This window comes from Notolepis coatsorum, assembly GCF_963971535.1.
Source record: "Notolepis coatsorum genome assembly, chromosome: 18".
Classification (NCBI taxonomy): Eukaryota; Metazoa; Chordata; class Actinopteri; order Aulopiformes; family Paralepididae; genus Notolepis; species Notolepis coatsorum.
The window spans coordinates 26677040-26694157 of NC_140182.1; the positions used below are offsets into that span (position 1 = coordinate 26677040).

Consider the following 17118-nt stretch of genomic DNA (forward strand, 5'->3'; position numbering starts at 1 on the left):
CCCTTAACTGATTTTCGAGGGCATTTGGTCAATTTTCAAGGGCATTTTGCCCAAAGCCCCCCTTAATTTCGAACCCTGCACTGCACTCACACGAGGTGCCAAGCAGGCCATGGGCCAAGGTGGGGACAGACTTGTTTACCCATAACAATATTGATTACCTACTGACAGTTGACTACTATTCTAATTTTTGGGAGGTCGACCATTTACCGGACACAAAATAGAGTACGGTGATAAGAAAGCTGAAGGCTCACTTTGCTCGTCAGGGGATCGCAGATGTTGTGGTTTCGGACAATGGGCCACAATACTCGTCACACGAGTTCGAGAGGTTCAGTCAGCTGTGGGGATTTAAACACCAGACGTTAGAGCCATATGAAATCCGTTTTATTATTTTCCAAATTCCATTTTATTTTTTCCCAAATTCCGTTTTTTCCGTTTTAATATTTCAGAATTCTGTATTTTGCTTTTTATGCTAATTTTACCATCAGAAATAGTGTCCAATAAGTGGGAATGAATAAATGTCCACAATTGAATATGATATCACAGTCCATTTAATATTTTTAAGTGCTGCAACTCAGAAATACAGTTCAATTTTACACAATACTTTTCAAATAATATTGTGACAAAATAAAAATACACATTTCAAGTGTAAACAATAGATACAGCTACTACTGACATTATCACAATGACAATGTCAGTAGCCTAGCTATATCTATTATATTGTGATGAAATATAGTAATGCATAATTTAGGCACCTTTAGTTTAGTTTATTTCGTTTATAAAGGGCAGTGTATAATGACAATCGTTTGCATTAAACAAATGGATGGGTGCACTAGATTTAGCAAGAAGCTATCATGTCCTAACGTTATAGCTATTTAATCACAATAGTGTCGCAAGTGTTTTTGTGGCTCCAGTCCACGGAACGTTGACAGAATTTGCAAAACACCTTATCGCCGGAGGCATAAAAGTCATTAGGATACTGCTCTGAATTGAGGGCTTATTGGTGGAATTTCTTAGCTTCTTGACGATGTTAACACCGAAGCAGCGAGACGCTTGGAGACTGCTGTGTTGTGTGTAACCCGCTCTAGTGTCCGCCTCCCCGGTCGCGTGTGCACCAACGTTCCACCAACGTTCCACCCAAAAACTGAATTTCAGTCCAGATTAGGCCAAATTCTGCAATATTCCACGTTTTGCAGTTGATTCCATTTTTATTGGTTAATTCCGCGATTCCGTCCGCGATTCCGTGAATGCGGATTTCATATGGCTCTACCAGACGTCATCCCCTGGCTACCCTCAAAGCAACGGGAAAGCAGAGTCGGCGGTCAAAACGGCGAAGAGACTCTTGATGAAAGCCAAGGCGGCAGGGGAGGACCCATACCTGGCGATGTTGGATCACCGCAACACTCCATCTCAAGGGCTAGACACAAGCCCAGCTCAGAGACTGATGTGTAGGAGGACCAGAACCCTGCTACCAACGAGGGATAGTCTTCTGCAGCAGGAGGTGAAACGCACAACGGCAGAGCAGATGAGACGAGGACAAATGAGACAAGCAAAATACTACGACAGAACAGCGAGAGATTTGGACACGCTAAAAGTAGGAGAGCATGTCAGAATTCAACCCTTTGAACCGCACACAAGCTGGAGAAAGGCGACAGTGTCACAGTGGTGCAGCCTGTTGACCACAGATCCTACAGAGTAGAGCTGGACACCGGAACTGTTCTTCGACGAAATCGACGACACCTGAGACGGGACAGGGGCACAGAGCCAGGTGGGCCGGACCAGACTATCTCTTGAGACCCACAGCACACCAGAGTCTACCGCTACTCTGGGCAGGGACATAGGGGACACACAGACTGTAACCACAAGATCGGGTCGAGCAGTTGCTAGACCAGGATATCTCATGGACTATGCAAGCTGAGTGTGTGGGGCACAGTGTATTCAAGAAGAAAAGAAAAAAAAGAGAAAATAATGGTTTTGAAAGTAGATTTTTATGTCATTACCGTTTAGCTCCATGTTAGTTCGATATTAATGGCATTCACCATTTAGCTCCTTTTAGTTCAGTAAAAGAAAAGGGATGTTACAATAGGATTTTTTAGTTCAGTAAAAGAAAAGGGATGTTACAATAGGATCTTTTAGTTCAGTAAAAGAAAAGGGATGTTACAATAGGTTTGTATTAAACTAAGGTTTTGTTTCCGCACGGACGGAGTTGAGTGTGACACAGCTAGGTGGAGAGCTGGATGAAGTATGTCAACGTGAGATTATAATAAAAGTGTAAGCAACTTGGAGAATGCTTCAATCGTCAATTCTGTAGTTCATGGTACAGTATAAACCAAGGCAGAATTTAACAATAATGAGAGCTCCACAGATCAAGCAAACCCCCACACAGGGCTTGTATTTTGGTTTGGCTCTTCTCGTTCTTTGTTATGACGAGTCCAGTGAAAGTTGTGAATGCATTTTTGTGTGCGCGCCCGTGCACATCCGTGCGCGTACTTCTGCTCAGAAAAAACTGCTAGGACGGCGTGGGACCACCACTGCATCACTGAGTATAACGGAGCTCTATGGAGAAACCATGACACTCCCCTGACTAAAAGTATAATGGAGCTCTATGGAGAAACCATGACACTCCCCTGACTAAAAGTATAATGGAGCTCTATGGAGAAACCATGACACTCCACTGACTAAAAGTATAATGGAGCTCTATGGAGAAACCATGACTCTCCCCTGACTAAAAGTATAATGGAGCTCTATGGAGAAACCGTGACGCTTTAAGACTAAAAGTGGTTTCAAACGAAAACGTCTGGATGTCATTTTGCCAAACCAGCACGGCTGTGAGAGTCTTTCACCTTTTACAAATCTAGCTTTGGCATGGAGTGATTGTTTAGGGATAAACCGGATGAACACAAATTTGGGATTTCAATAGGTGTAGGCTATATGGAACACATACAGGAAAATACATGATCTATATTCATTCATAAATGGATGACGTGGCTTAATATTGGATCTCTTTGTCCTCGGTGGAAGTTATTCCTATATACTGTACCAGGCGCATGTTGTTCTTCGATTGGCCATAATGACATCAGGCACGACTCCACCTGCTAATCATGTCTCCCTCCTGCTCCAGCCCCGCGCCACAGAAGCGCTTGTCTCACCAAATAGTTAGAATAAGTTGGACACAGTGCAAATAAAGGTAAACTTATGACATTTTTGTATTTCCTTCTTATTAAAATCAAATCCTACTCACCTTTAAATTGCTATATTCTTCACACGTGTAAACAGGCCCCTGGAAAGTTTGGTGAAACTATCTTTATAAAGATTTCTGCTGCGTGTTTCTGCCGTTCAGGGACTTTCAGTTTCATTTCTGCAAAGTGACGTCACTAAGCCCCTCCCTCCCCATCACAGAACCCGCCCCTAAAATAAGTTAAAGATGCAGTTCAATGAAAATTGTATTTTTCAATCTTGTTGATGTAAAATTACCCAAAATGTTAGACCTGCTGTTGTTTGAAAATGATAACTGAAACTCTTTGATCTATATCGCCCTGTGCAGTTTAAACAAGAGTTATATATATTATATATATATATATTCATATATATATGAATGAATATATATATGCTGTTTAAACAGTTAGGAGTTAAATGCAGTTTAACACTAGAACAGCCATGGAGAAAATGTCACTGATTCCCGCCGGAAGGGGTCAGATGACCCCACAGCTTATATGAGAAATATGAGAAAAATAAACAGTGTAAACTATATATAATTACCTCTTAATAGGGATGCTCGATATTGGCTTTTTTACCGATACCGATATACCGATATTGTCCAACTCTAAATATCACATTTTAATGCCGATATCGGCCGATAATATCGGTAGGCCGATAATATCGGACATCCCTACCTCTTAATATAAAAATATGAGGTTTACCACAGGTTTGAGTGACACATTTTTTATATAATATATAATTATATAATATATATAATATTATAATTTGTATTATTTTTTTTTGATGGAAGAGCCACACATTGACGGGCAAAGAGCCACATGCGGCTTGCGAGCCATGGGTTGGCCACCCCTGCGCTAGACGCTGACAAAGTGCTGTGACTTTCCACATGTATATTCCATATATATGTGGAATAACGTTCTAATTACATTTTCCTGAAGTCATTTTGAAATTTCAGAAACCGTGCCAGATAAAACGGGTACTTTTAGGAAAAGTCATTGAGTGACAGAGCTGGAGCTCGACCGAGTGACGAGGATACATTTATTGAAAATGCCTAGGGTCATTTGACCCCTTGTCGGCTGTGCTATAGTGTTAAACAGTTAGAAGTAAAAAATGCAGTTTAAACAGTTAAATTGTGCATTTTATATAGCGCTTTTATCCGAAGTGCTTTACAATTTTGCTCCGCACATTCACCCTTTCACACATGACGGAGGCAACCATGCAAGGTGCCAACCGGCAAATGGGTAGCAATTAGGGCTTAAGTGTCTTGCTCAAGGACACTTCGACATGCTGCCCGGGAAGAGCGGGAATCGAACGAGGAACCTTCCGACTAACAGACAACCGCTCTACCTCCTGAGCCACTGTCGCCCGATTTAGGAGTTAAATACGTCGTTTCAACAGAGTTAAATAGGCAACAGTTAAGTTTAGTCAATTATTTGGAATGAAGACCATGTGCAATCAATCACAAATACAGTACATGGAATAAGCATGTAATGTGATTGATTGATTGATTGAACATTTTAATTAACAGATTGCAGAATGGGTACAGTACAGCTCAATACACACAATTGTTAAGGGGTCAGGGATTCAGAGCAGAGAAAGACTGTCGTCTTGTTTACATCAGGGTCCCCCATTTTCAATTCATAATGTAACGGTAGTCTGCATGTATGACATACAAATGCTCTCTATTCAACATATCATTGTGACTTAAACACATCTGTAAACATGTATTGTGATGTTTGTATTGTGATGTATGTATCATTTGGTGTTCCAATATTGTTCTGGTTCAAGCTCCTTTTGTCACAAATTTGTTCTTAATTGACCTGCCTGGTTAAATAAAGTAAAACAATAAACATTTCTCATGATGATAAATAGAAGGTAGTGATCTTCCTCTCTCTGTGTTTAGCTCAACAGGACTAGAACCGATCTGGTAGAATCTACTGTGACTGTAATTCACCGAAAAGCCACAAGATGGAGCTCTAAGCCTGGAAACAGACATGTCGTTCTGATCCTCGCTGATTGATGAATGAATGAATGATGAATGAAAACTTTATTAAACAGATTGCAGAATGGGTACAATACAGTACGGCTCAAAACACACAATTGTTAAGGGGATGCAGACCAGAGAAATACGTTTGTCTTGTTTACATCAGGGTCCCCCATTTTCAATTCACCTCTCCTGAGAGTGTGATCCCGATGAGAGGATGACACACACACACACACACACTCACACACACGCACACACACACACACACACACACACACACACACACACACACACACACACACACACACACACACACACACACACACACACACACACACACACACACACACACACACACACACACACACACACACACACACACACACACACACACACACACACACACACACACGACAAGACAGAAATTTGGTATGTTGTATCAAATAGAAAACAATTCTGGTATTTGCAACCATATCGAATATTATATTATATACTGATCTATGCCACAGGGAGCCTGTCCTGTCGGGAGGATCTGGGAGATAGTTAACCTCCATGTGTCACTCGCTCCCAGTGAAACTCCTCGCTGTCATGGTGAAGAGAAACGGCTGGCGACTCCACATGTATCAGAGGAGGCAGGTGGTAGTCTACACCCTCCACAGACCAACAGTAGGGTAGTCAACACCCTCCCAGACCAACAGTAGGGTAGTCTACACCCTCCCCAGACCAACAGTAGGGTAGTCTACACCCTCCTCAGACCAACAGTAGGGTAGTCTACACCCTCCTCAGACCAACAGTAGGGTAGTCTACACGCTCCCCAGACCAACAGTAGGGTAGTCTACATCTACACCCTCCTCAGACCAACAGTAGGGTAGTCTACACCCTCCCAGACCAACAGTAGGGTAGTCTACACCCTCCTCAGACCAACAGTAGGGTAGTCTACACCCTCCTCAGACCAACAGTAGGGTAGTCTACACGCTCCCCAGACCAACAGTAGGGTAGTCTACATCTACACCCTCCTCAGACCACAGTAGGGTAGTCTACACCCTCCTCAGACCAACAGTAGGGTAGTCTACACCCTCCACATTACTTGCATCTGCCTATTAGGCTATTGATCTGGTGTCTCCAGTAGGAATACATCTCCTAACCCTGGTAGTATTGGTGCCTTGCTCTACCCATTGAGCTACACAGAATGGAACCACTAACCACCTGTCTGTATAGAGCGTCTCCACCTGTCTGTATAGAGCGTCTCCACCTGTCTGTATAGAGCGTCTCCATACTCTCTTTCCCTCTCCATCCCTCCTACCCTCTCTCTCTCCATCTCTCCTACTCTCTCTTTCTCCCTCTCCATCCCTCCTGCCCTATCTCTCTCTCATCCCTCCTTCCCTCTCTATCTCTCTCCATCCCTCCTACCTCCGTCCTCGCAGATGTCCTTTTCGGCTATAGGATCTAGAGACACTACCCTTCCCTTCTCCGGCACAGTCTAATCAGACTGTTTATCCTCCCTCCCTTCTCACCACAACCACAGCCTGCCTCCTTGCATCTCACTACTGTGTGTCTGGTGCTGCATCTCACTACTGTGTGTCTGGTGGAGAATCTCACTACTGTGTCTCTGGTGGAGCATCTCACTACTGTGTGTCTCTGGTGGAGCATCTCACTACTGTGTCTCTGGTGGAGCATCTCACTACTGTGTGTCTCTGGTGGAGCATCTCACTACTGTGTCTCTGGTGGAGCATCTCACTACTGTGTGTCTCTGGTGGAGCATCTCACTACTGTGTCTCTGGTGGAGCATCTCACTACTGTGTCTCTGGTTTAGCATCTCACTACTGTGTCTCTGGTTTAGCATCTCACTACTGTGTCTCTGGTTTAGCATCTCACTACTGTGTCTCTGGTTTAGCATCTCACTACTGTGTGTCTGGTGGAGCATCTCACTACTGTGTCTCTGGTGGAGCATCTCACTACTGTGTCTCTGGTGGAGCATCTCACTACTGTGTCTCTGGTGGAGCATCTCACTACTGTGTCTCTGGTGGAGTCAAGTCAAGTCAAGTCAAGAGTTTTATTTGTCACGGCATACGAGTATACAATGAAATGCCCGCAACGATGTGCAATACAGTGGGTACAACATATAATAGAATCCAATAATTTTTTTTTTGCAATAACAGGTAACAGGTAACATGGTGTGACATCAAAATCGGTATCTGTACATAGTTATTTACAGAGCATATAGGACATGCTAGGTAACTTTGGTAGTGCAATACACTGTTACTGTTGCTAATACTGATTTAAAGTGGCCTTTCCTTTTGGCAATAAGTGTGAGTGTGTGCGCATGAGTGTGTGCCCGCTCGTGTTGAAGTGTTAAAGTGGCTGCTAGTGTGTGAGCGTGCACAGCGTGCGTGTCGTGTGTGTGCTTATGTGTGGATAGTTCAGTGTTCTGTGGTACTCAATGTTCATTGTTCAGGACTCTGATGGCCTGGGGGAAGAAGCTAAGCCTAAGCCTCTCTGTCCTAGTAGCTGGGGTTCGCAGGCGTCTGCCTGACCTCAGCAGCTGAAACGGGCTGTTATTGGGGTGGTGGGGGTCTTTCATTATTCTGCAGGCTCTGGATTTGCACCTCTTGTTGTATAGAACCTGCAGGGGAGGTAGTGCAATACCCGTGGTACGCTCGGCTGAGCACACCACTCTCTGTAGGGCCTTCTTGTCCTGTGCCGTGCTGTTTCCATACCAGGCAGTGATGTTTCCGGTCAGGATGCTCTCTACAGCTCCTGAGTAGAAGGACTGGAGTATCTTCCCCGATACTCTGAACTTCCTTAACTTAGGCATCTCACTACTGTGTCTCTGGTGGAGCATAACCACTGATCTGAATGTTGTCTGTCTGAGATGTACCAGTTAACCACTGATCTGAATGTTGTCTGTCTGAGATGTACCAGTTAACCACTGATCTGAATGTTGTCTGTCTGAGATGTACCAGTTAACCACTGATCTGACTGTCTGAGTTGTACCAGTTAACCACTGATCTGACTGTCTGAGATGTACCAGTTAACCACTGATCTGAATGTTGTCTGTCTGAGATGTACCAGTTAACCACTGATCTGACTGTCTGAGATGTACCAGTTAACCACTGCACCGTTACCTCATAACTTACAACATGTGCTTTGATGATATTGATGTTATATTGAGCAGTATATTTATGTGATGTTACGCGTGACATCACTAATAAAAAATAACTGTCCAAGATGACTTTGCTGTGTTCTGCATCTGCACTCTATACTAGATTCATATCACATTTTAACTTCTTAAAGGGGGAATTCCACTCTGGATGTCTTGTATTTGTAGACGCATTGCTTTGTTAGAGTAAAATCAGCTCACAGGCCATGAACCTAAACCACTGCACCTGCATCAGCCTCCTGCTTTACGAAGGACTATACAGCAAGACACGTTGTGGTGTCAGCCAACAGGCTCAGCAAGTGGAGCGGTCGTCTGGTAATCAGAAGGTTCCCTGTTCGATTCCGGCTCCCGGGCAGCACCTCACGATGAGCTGGTTGGTACCTTGCATGGTTGCCTCCGCCGTCGGTGTGTGAATGTGTGAGTAAATGAGTAAAGTGTGAGGAACAAATTGTAAAGCACTTTGGATAAAAGCACTATATAAATGCAACCATTTACCATGAGCAGACGGAGCGTAGAGCTACGTGTCATCATGACATACAGCTCAAACAGACGTAGAGCTACGTGTCATCATGACATACAGCTCAAACAGACGTAGAGCTACGTGTCGTCATGACATACAGCTCAAACAGACGTAGAGCTACGTGTCGTCATGACATACAGCTCAAACAGACGTAGAGCTACGTGTCATCATGACATACAGATCAAACAGACGTAGAGCTACGTGTCATCATGACATACAGCTCAAACAGACATAGAGCTACAGTATGTGTCATCATGACATACAGCTCAAACAGACGTAGAGCTACGTGTCGTCATGACATACAGATCAAACAGATGTAGAGCTACGTGTCGTCATGACATACAGATCAAACAGACGTAGAGCTACGTGTCGTCATGACATACAGCTCAAACAGACGTAGAGCTACGTGTCATCATGACATACAGCTCAAACAGACGTAGAGCTACGTGTCATCATGACATACAGATCAAACAGATGAGCAGCTTTCGTGGCTGATGCTACTGAGCAGAGAGCGCTTTGGCAACAGATAATTCATTAGTTACACCTCAAAATGTTGCTTTGTGGTGGAATTCCCCTTTAATTAATGTATTTGTTTATTAATCGTGTCTGTTCTCATACATTGTGTGCTGCTGACTATACGATGTCCTCATGGAGATGTACAAAGATCTCATCTTAAAGGGACAGTTCAGATTTTTGGAACCCTAGCTCTATTTCTTACTTGGCAATAATGAGTCCTTTCTCAGCACAATCCATGCTGTTCCTCACACCAGCTCCAGACAGTTGGCCACAAACCAATGCAAAGTCAATGCAGCTCGAGCTCCTGTCTGTACAAGCTAACTGAAGCTCGCTGAGATCTATTCTGTGTTGCACTGTGGAGTAGATTTCAGTGAGCTTCACTTAGCTTCTGCAGACAGGAGTTCGACCCCATTGACTTTGCATGGGTTTGTGGCCAACTGTCTGGAGCTGGCAATCTGTCTATTGCCACTGTCTATTGTCTATCTACCTCACTATAATACATGTCTGTGCAATACTACATCTACCTCACTATAATATATACATGTCTGTGCAATAAGACACCTACCTCACTATAATATATACATGTCTGTGCAATACGACATCTACCTCACTATAATATATACATGTCTGTGCAATACTACATCTACCTCACTATAATATATACATGTCTGTGCAATACTACATCTACCTCACTATAATATATACATGTCTGTGCAATACTACATCTACCTCACTATAATATATACATGTCTGTGCAATACGACATCTACCTCACTATAATATATACATGTCTGTGCAATACGACATCTACCTCACTATAATATATACATGTCTGTGCAATACGACAGATGTTTGGGACATGTGCAATAATGTCATTGACTACTAAGGTGCAATATCTTTTTCTCTACTGTATGATACAATTATATAGTATATAGAGGTATAATATAGAATAATACATGATATAATACAACAGTATATGAACCTCAGTAAATATGCAATTTAACTAACAGACAAAATGTATTCATTTATGTTAATGTCATTGTGTTGATGTTTTCATTTCTGCAAAATATGTATGTACATTTTGTTTGGTTTGGTAAACATTGCACTATGAACAGTATCAGTGTACTGTATGTGTGTAGGGGTAGGTACAATAAGAGTTTTCTTCTTCCTGTTCCTTTCGGTCATGGAATTTAGTGGATCATATTAAGTGAACTATATGTACTGAAGACACTGTTGGACTGTAACAATTCCATGTACGAATAATAATAATAATTTAAAAAAAAGATTTGCAATGCTTTTTATTTTTGTTCTTGTGCAAAGTGCATGTGTAGCAGAGTGTGGGTACATGAATGTGGTGTGGTAGTGAGTATGGTAACACTAATGTATGTATGGTAGTGTGTGTATGGGTACATGGAATGTGTTGTGTGGTAGTGTGTGTATAATTTGTTAGGTGCTGCATAAACACATTTCGTTGTACTGTGTTACAGTGCAATGACAATAAAGCTTTCTACTTCTACTCTACTACACAGGGAATGGAACCCATAACCACAGGGAATGGAACCCCTAACCACAGGGAATGGAGGCAGCCATCTTTATGCACTTTGTCCATCAGTAGTTTGAGCTCAGAGCTTCTAGAGAATCAGATTCAGTATCAGTTAGTATAATGGACGTGGTTTGTAAGGTGCTGATTCTGACATATTAGGAGCCATTCTTTAATGTTGCTTTAGAGATGAATTACTTTAATTCTTAAACAATCAAAAACCCAACTATCACCAAACATAAGAGAACATGAATAGAAACATTTTAAGAAAAGGGTAAAAAAAAAAAAATCAACATATACTGAAAACACAAAATTAGGTATATAAAAATAATTGGTCCTGTTGGTGCAATAACAAAAACAGAACAAAATCAACAGAACAAAATCAGTCTCCTTCCACGGTCTATAGAGCAGCTCCAGACTTTATACCCGATGACGTCACAAGTTGAGTCTTACTTCTCTGGTTTCTGGCTTTGGGGGAGAGTAGCACATGTTCACAAATATTGATTGAACTTTCCTAGGACATAGAAATAACATTGGAATTCTTGATTTGGGTAACGTTCCCCTATCAATCATATGTTCCCAAACAATGTAATGTATGTAAATACTTCACCTTCAAAGCCCTCAACAGCCTGCCACCCCACCCCTCTGACCTCCTCCTCCACCACCTCTACCTCTCTGACCTCCTTCACCACCACCTCTACCCCTCTGACCTCCTCCTCCACCTCTCTGACCTCCTCCTCCACCTCTAGCTCTCTGACCTCCTCCACCACCTCTACCTCTCTGACCTCCTCCTCCACCTCTAGCTCTCTGACCTCCTTCTCCACCTCCTCCTCCACCTCTCTGACCTCCTCCTCCTCCTCTAGCTCTCTGACCTCCTTCTCCACCTCCTCCTCCACCTCTCTGACCTCCTCCTCCTCCTCCACCTCTCTGACCTCCTCCACCTCCTCTAGCTCTCTGACCTCCTCCACCTCCTCTACCTCTCTGACCTCCTCCACCTCCACCTCTCTGACCTCCTCCACCTCCTCTACCTCTCTGACCTCCTCCACCACCTCCTCTACCTCTCTGACCTCCTCCACCACCTCTACCTCTCTGACCTCCTCCACCATCACACCCCTACCTGTCTCTTCAGGTCTGCTGACACCAACCTCTTACTTCCCATCAGGACCAAGCTCCAGACCTGGGGCAACAGGGCCTTTGCAGCAGCTGTCCCCTCCCTCTGGGATGCCTCCACTCACATCAGCAACACCAACACCCTACCGTCCTTTAAATCAGCCTAAAAAACCCACCTGCCAACACCCTACTGTCCTTTAAAACAGCATCAAAACCCACCTGCCAAGTGCCAACACCCTACTGTCCTTTAAAACAGCATCAAAACCCTCCCTGCCAACACTCTACCATCCTTTAAAACAGAATCAAAAACCACCTGCCAACACCCTACCGTCCTTTAAAACAGCATCAAAACCCTCCCTGCCAACACCCTACCGTCCTTTAAAACAGCATCAAAACCCACCTCAAATCCACATTCACTCATTTTGCTTTTGAGTTTTGACCCAGTTGTATTATCCCATTCTGTAAAGAGTCTTTGAGCACTGTGAAACGCACAAATCGAATGTATTATTAATAATCATATCAATATTATTAATGCTATTGTTGATGTTATTATTATTAGTAATATATATGATTATTAATACACATATTCATATATTATTTATTAATAATCATAATAATGTTACCACCCCCTATCTTCACTTCCTCTTTCTCTCCTACTGCTTCCTCCCCTGTCTTTCATTGTCCAGGTCATACAGTCCAACATACACCATACTCCCCTCACTCCGCCGCCAATCATCTGCCTTGTCAAATCACTGCTTCAGTCGGTCTGACTGACTCGGCGGAGGGTCAGCGGGTTCCCGTCTCCCGTCGAGAAGAACGGATACAGTTTCTCATAGAATGGGCAGCGACTGAAGCTGTAGATGTTGGCTCCAGTGTCTGCGTTGTAAAATGAGACGTCTCTGGCCTCATAATCCACAAACACCCCTAGTGTCTGAAGTGTCTCTGTCAGGGAGAGGGTGACAGAAGGGTCAGCATGAGCTTTATACACACCACTGTGCAATCGCACAACCCAGACCCCGTTGTCAGGTTTCCACGTGATGCCGCTCTTCCTCTCAATGGACTCTGTGACGATGCCTATCCACCAGGAGAGGCTTCCAGTCACCTTGACCTCATAGTAAAATCTCCCAGAGACGAAGCCTTCCTTCCCCAGGACACACAGGTAGTTCTCAAATCTTTTGGGAATATAGGAGAGAGCCTGTTTGGAGTCTCCCCGTCTCACTTGTCTGCGGTGCTCAGAGAGAAGGAGTCGAGGATGAGCAGTGTCCGGGTCCAGAGACACGTCCACAGCATACTGTCTCACTGTGTTCACTCCCATCGCCTCTAGTGCCTCAGAGAGCGTCTTCTGCATCTTTTCCACAGCTCTCCTCACGGCCTCCACGGGGCCTCGGTCAAACTGGAGCTTCCTTCCAGTCAAGGTCTGGGTTGTGGGGAGGGTGCAGAGGGATGCAGAGCTCTTGAGGAGGTGGAGTTGGTCCTCGGTGTGTGAGAGTATCTTCAGCTCTGAGCTCCTGCTCAGTAACATGTTGATCTCCTCCTCGAGCTCTTTGATGATTTCTTCAGCCTGTTTCTCTAAAGCCTTCTGGGTCTTTTCAGCTGCCTTAATGATTTCTGATGTGTTTCTCTCACCAAGGTCGACAGAGTTCCTGATCTTCCGAACCATCTGCTGTCGCTCCCGGATCATGTGTTGTACTTGTGACTCTGTGTTTCCCAGTTCTACCTTCCTCTCTTCACACTCGTCCTCAATGGGTACAGTCGTGTGGGTCTTGTGGTCAGAGAAAATGCACAGTAAACACACGCACATCTTGTCGTTCTTACAGAACAGTTCCAGAGGCCTTTTGTGCTTCTTACAGACCCTGTCCTCCAGGTTCTCCACAGGATCAATCAGGTTGTGTCTCTTGAAGGAAGCCAGGATCTGGTGAGGCTGCAGGTGACTCTCACAGTAAGAGACCAGACACACCAGGCAGGATTTCAGAGCCTTGACCCCTTTCTCAGTACAAACATCACAAGGAACATCTCCAGACTCAACAAGATGACTTCGCTCCGGAGGCTTGGTTTCATCTTCAACTGAAGCCAGTTTATTAACCTTAGCGCAGTGAGCGGCCATTTCAGAGATTAAAGTGTTGACTTTGAGATCCGGTCGCCTCTCGAAGGCATTCTTACACATGGGACACAGGCAGCGGTCACTGCTATCCCAGTAGCCCGTGATACAGGTCTTACAGAAGTTGTGTCCACAGGGGGTGGTGACCGGGTCAGTGAACACATCTAGACAGATGGAACACTGGAACTGATCCTCTGACAGACTGGAACTGAGACTGGAACTGGCCATAACTGTGAACAAAGAAAAACAAATGATAAATACAGTATAGCTGCCAGCAACCATTCACTGTGTTCAAACACATAGGGCTCTATTTTAGTGAAGCACAAGGCTTATGGAAGATGTTCAATCTATTATAGTTCAATACAGATCCGCTGGCTCAGTACAGTTTTAGCACGAAACCAGGCCAGACCACGTCTACTAACAGATGCTGGTGCTCTGTGCTATTTTCACTGGTGGGTCGCGACTCGCGGGGCCATTTTGAGTGGGTCACGGATGTGTGTGTAAAAAAAAATGAAGAAAAGTAAAAAAAAAATCTTTATATAATTTTTTTTTTGCACTACCTATCTTTGTGAAAGTGGCTTCTCAGCTCTGATCCAGCTGAAGACAAAGTGGAGGAACAGATTGGACATTGAGCATGACCTCAGAGTTGCTTTGTCTACCATCACCCCAGACTTTGAGACTCTTGTCAGGAGCAAAAAACATCCCCAGTTATCCCATTAGTTCCCTGCATGTTAAGCTAAGAAGTCTGCTAAGAAGGATATATTATTTATTATTATTATTATTATTATTATTATTATTATTATTATTATTATTATTATTATTATTATTATTATTATTATTATTATTATTATTATTTATTTTTTCATTGTGTTTTTAGCCCTAATTGCACTTTTGTTGCAACCCCAGTTATCCCATTAGTTCCCCCAAACTTACTGTAGGTCTGTTATGTTAAGAAGTCTGCTAAGAAGCATAATTATTTATTATTATTTTATTTCATTGGGTTTTTAGCCCTAGTTGCACTTTTGTTGCAACCCCAGTTATCCCATTAGTCCCCCCAAATGTAGGTCTGTTATGTTAAGCTAAGAAATCTGCTAAGAAGAAGCAGATTATTTATTATTATTTTATTTCATTTGGTTTGTACCCCTAGTTGCACTTTTGTTGCAACCCCAGTTATCCCATTAGTTCCCCCAAACTTAGGTATGTTATGTTAAGCTAAGAAGTCTGCTAAGAAGCATAATTATTATTTATTATTATTTTATTTCATTTGGTTTGTACCCCTAGTTGCACTTTTGTTGCAACCCCAGTTATCCCATTAGTTCCCCCAAACTTAGGTATGTTATGTTAAGCTAAGAAATCTGCTAAGAAGCATATTATTTATTATTCTTTTATTTCATTGGGTTTTAGCCCTAGTTGCACTTTTGTTGCAACCCCAGTTATCCCATTAGTTCCCCCAAATTTAGGTCTGTTATGTTCAGTGTTGGGACTAACGTGTTACAAAGTAACGCGTTACAGAAACGAAGTTACTTTTTGCCGCAACTAGTACTCTAACGCATTACTTTTGAAATTCAGTAACGCTACTTACGTTACTGAATGGTTCGTCACTGCGTTATTTGCGTTATATACGGCGTAGATTGATAGCGAGCGGTAGTGATTATTATTATTATTATTATTATTATCCTCATATCCTGTCTGCGGGGAACGCTATGCTGGGGGCGTGTTTTGTTTACTATTCCTGAGATTCCTGACTGATAATGGCAGCGCCCAGGCAGAGCACTCGCGTATTTCTCTTTTGTCGAGCGAAAAGAAAATAACGTTTTAGTTATGTCATTTGTGTTTTGGCTCAAAGATACTGGAGTCTAACGTTAACTACGAGGACTCATCCAAATCCACTCGCCACCCGCGTAGAATGATACGAGGCGACACACAGCAAATGGGACGGAACACTTTTTTCAACTACTTGGAGAGAGAATATACAGTACAACATGGAAATGAAACAAAGAAAATGTTTAAGGGGCTGTTGGACTAACTTTACATCTCGACAGACACTGGTGAGTGCAGTGATGTGAATGTAAATGAATGGAAACTCAAGTTCATCAACGCATTTTGACTACAAATCTGCCAGGGAATCTCATCAATACTAATCAAACAATATAAATATAGTCCTTTCATGCACAATTGATATCCTAACTATTCTAACGTTGCAATGCACGATTGATATCTTAAACAACGTTGCAAGACTGTTATAATGAAACGCTCCGGCGACAGATATCAAGGCTTTTCCTCAAGCACTTATTTTCAACCTAGAACCTAGACGTGCATGCGCTCAACCTAAACGTGCATGCGCGCAACCTCCCCGAGCAATTAGGCACGGTGCATTTCTTATTACGTCGGGACATTTGTGTTTGTGATTTGTGTTTGTATCTAGACGGTGACCACATTGCTTAGCAGAGTTCAGTGATGTGAATGGAAACTGTCAAGTTGATCAATCGATTTTGAGTATCTGTATCTGGCTGCATGGGAGCAATTTTTTTCATCTTCAAGTAACTAAATAGTTACTTTTCACAGTAACGCATTACTTTTGGGTGTAAGTAACTAGTAACGTAACAGAGTTACTTTTGAAATGAGTAACTAGTAAAGTAACTGAGTTACTATTTTTCAGTAACTAGCACAACACTGGTTATGTTAAGCTAAGAAATCTGCTAAGAAGCATATATTATTTATTATTCTTTTATTTCATTGGGTTTTTAGCAATAGTTGCACTTTTGTGTTTATTTCATGTTTTGAAAGATTGCGTATTACTGCAAATTTAATTTTTTTACATAAATCATAGTGGTTCAAAATGTTGGGTCCCGAGGCTAGACCAGTTGAGAACCACTGGTCTAGGTGACAACACAGAGACATCCCACAAACCCTTTTCATGGATGTTAGACGATCCATTTCATCCCAATTTGATGTAAATCCTTCAATGCAGCCT

The 17118-nt window shown here is 42.9% G+C and overlaps 2 protein-coding genes across 2 annotated transcripts in view; both read right to left on the bottom strand.

The window, feature by feature from the left end:
* Positions 1-3347, bottom strand: part of LOC311245603 (E3 ubiquitin-protein ligase TRIM39-like) — a 38242-nt gene extending 34895 nt beyond the window's left edge. The window contains exon 1 of the mRNA XM_084335508.1: positions 3239-3347. The gene's annotated coding sequence lies outside the window, so the exon portion shown is untranslated. The remainder of the gene's footprint in view (positions 1-3238) is intronic.
* A 9456-nt stretch (positions 3348-12803) lies between these two features.
* LOC311245291 (E3 ubiquitin-protein ligase TRIM11-like) lies at positions 12804-14372 on the bottom strand (the record flags this gene model as incomplete). Its single annotated transcript, XM_084335127.1, has 1 exon — positions 12804-14372. The coding sequence occupies one exon, from the start codon at positions 14370-14372 to the stop codon at positions 12804-12806; it is 1569 nt and encodes a 522-aa protein (XP_084191253.1).
* Between the last annotated feature and the right edge of the window lie 2746 nt (positions 14373-17118).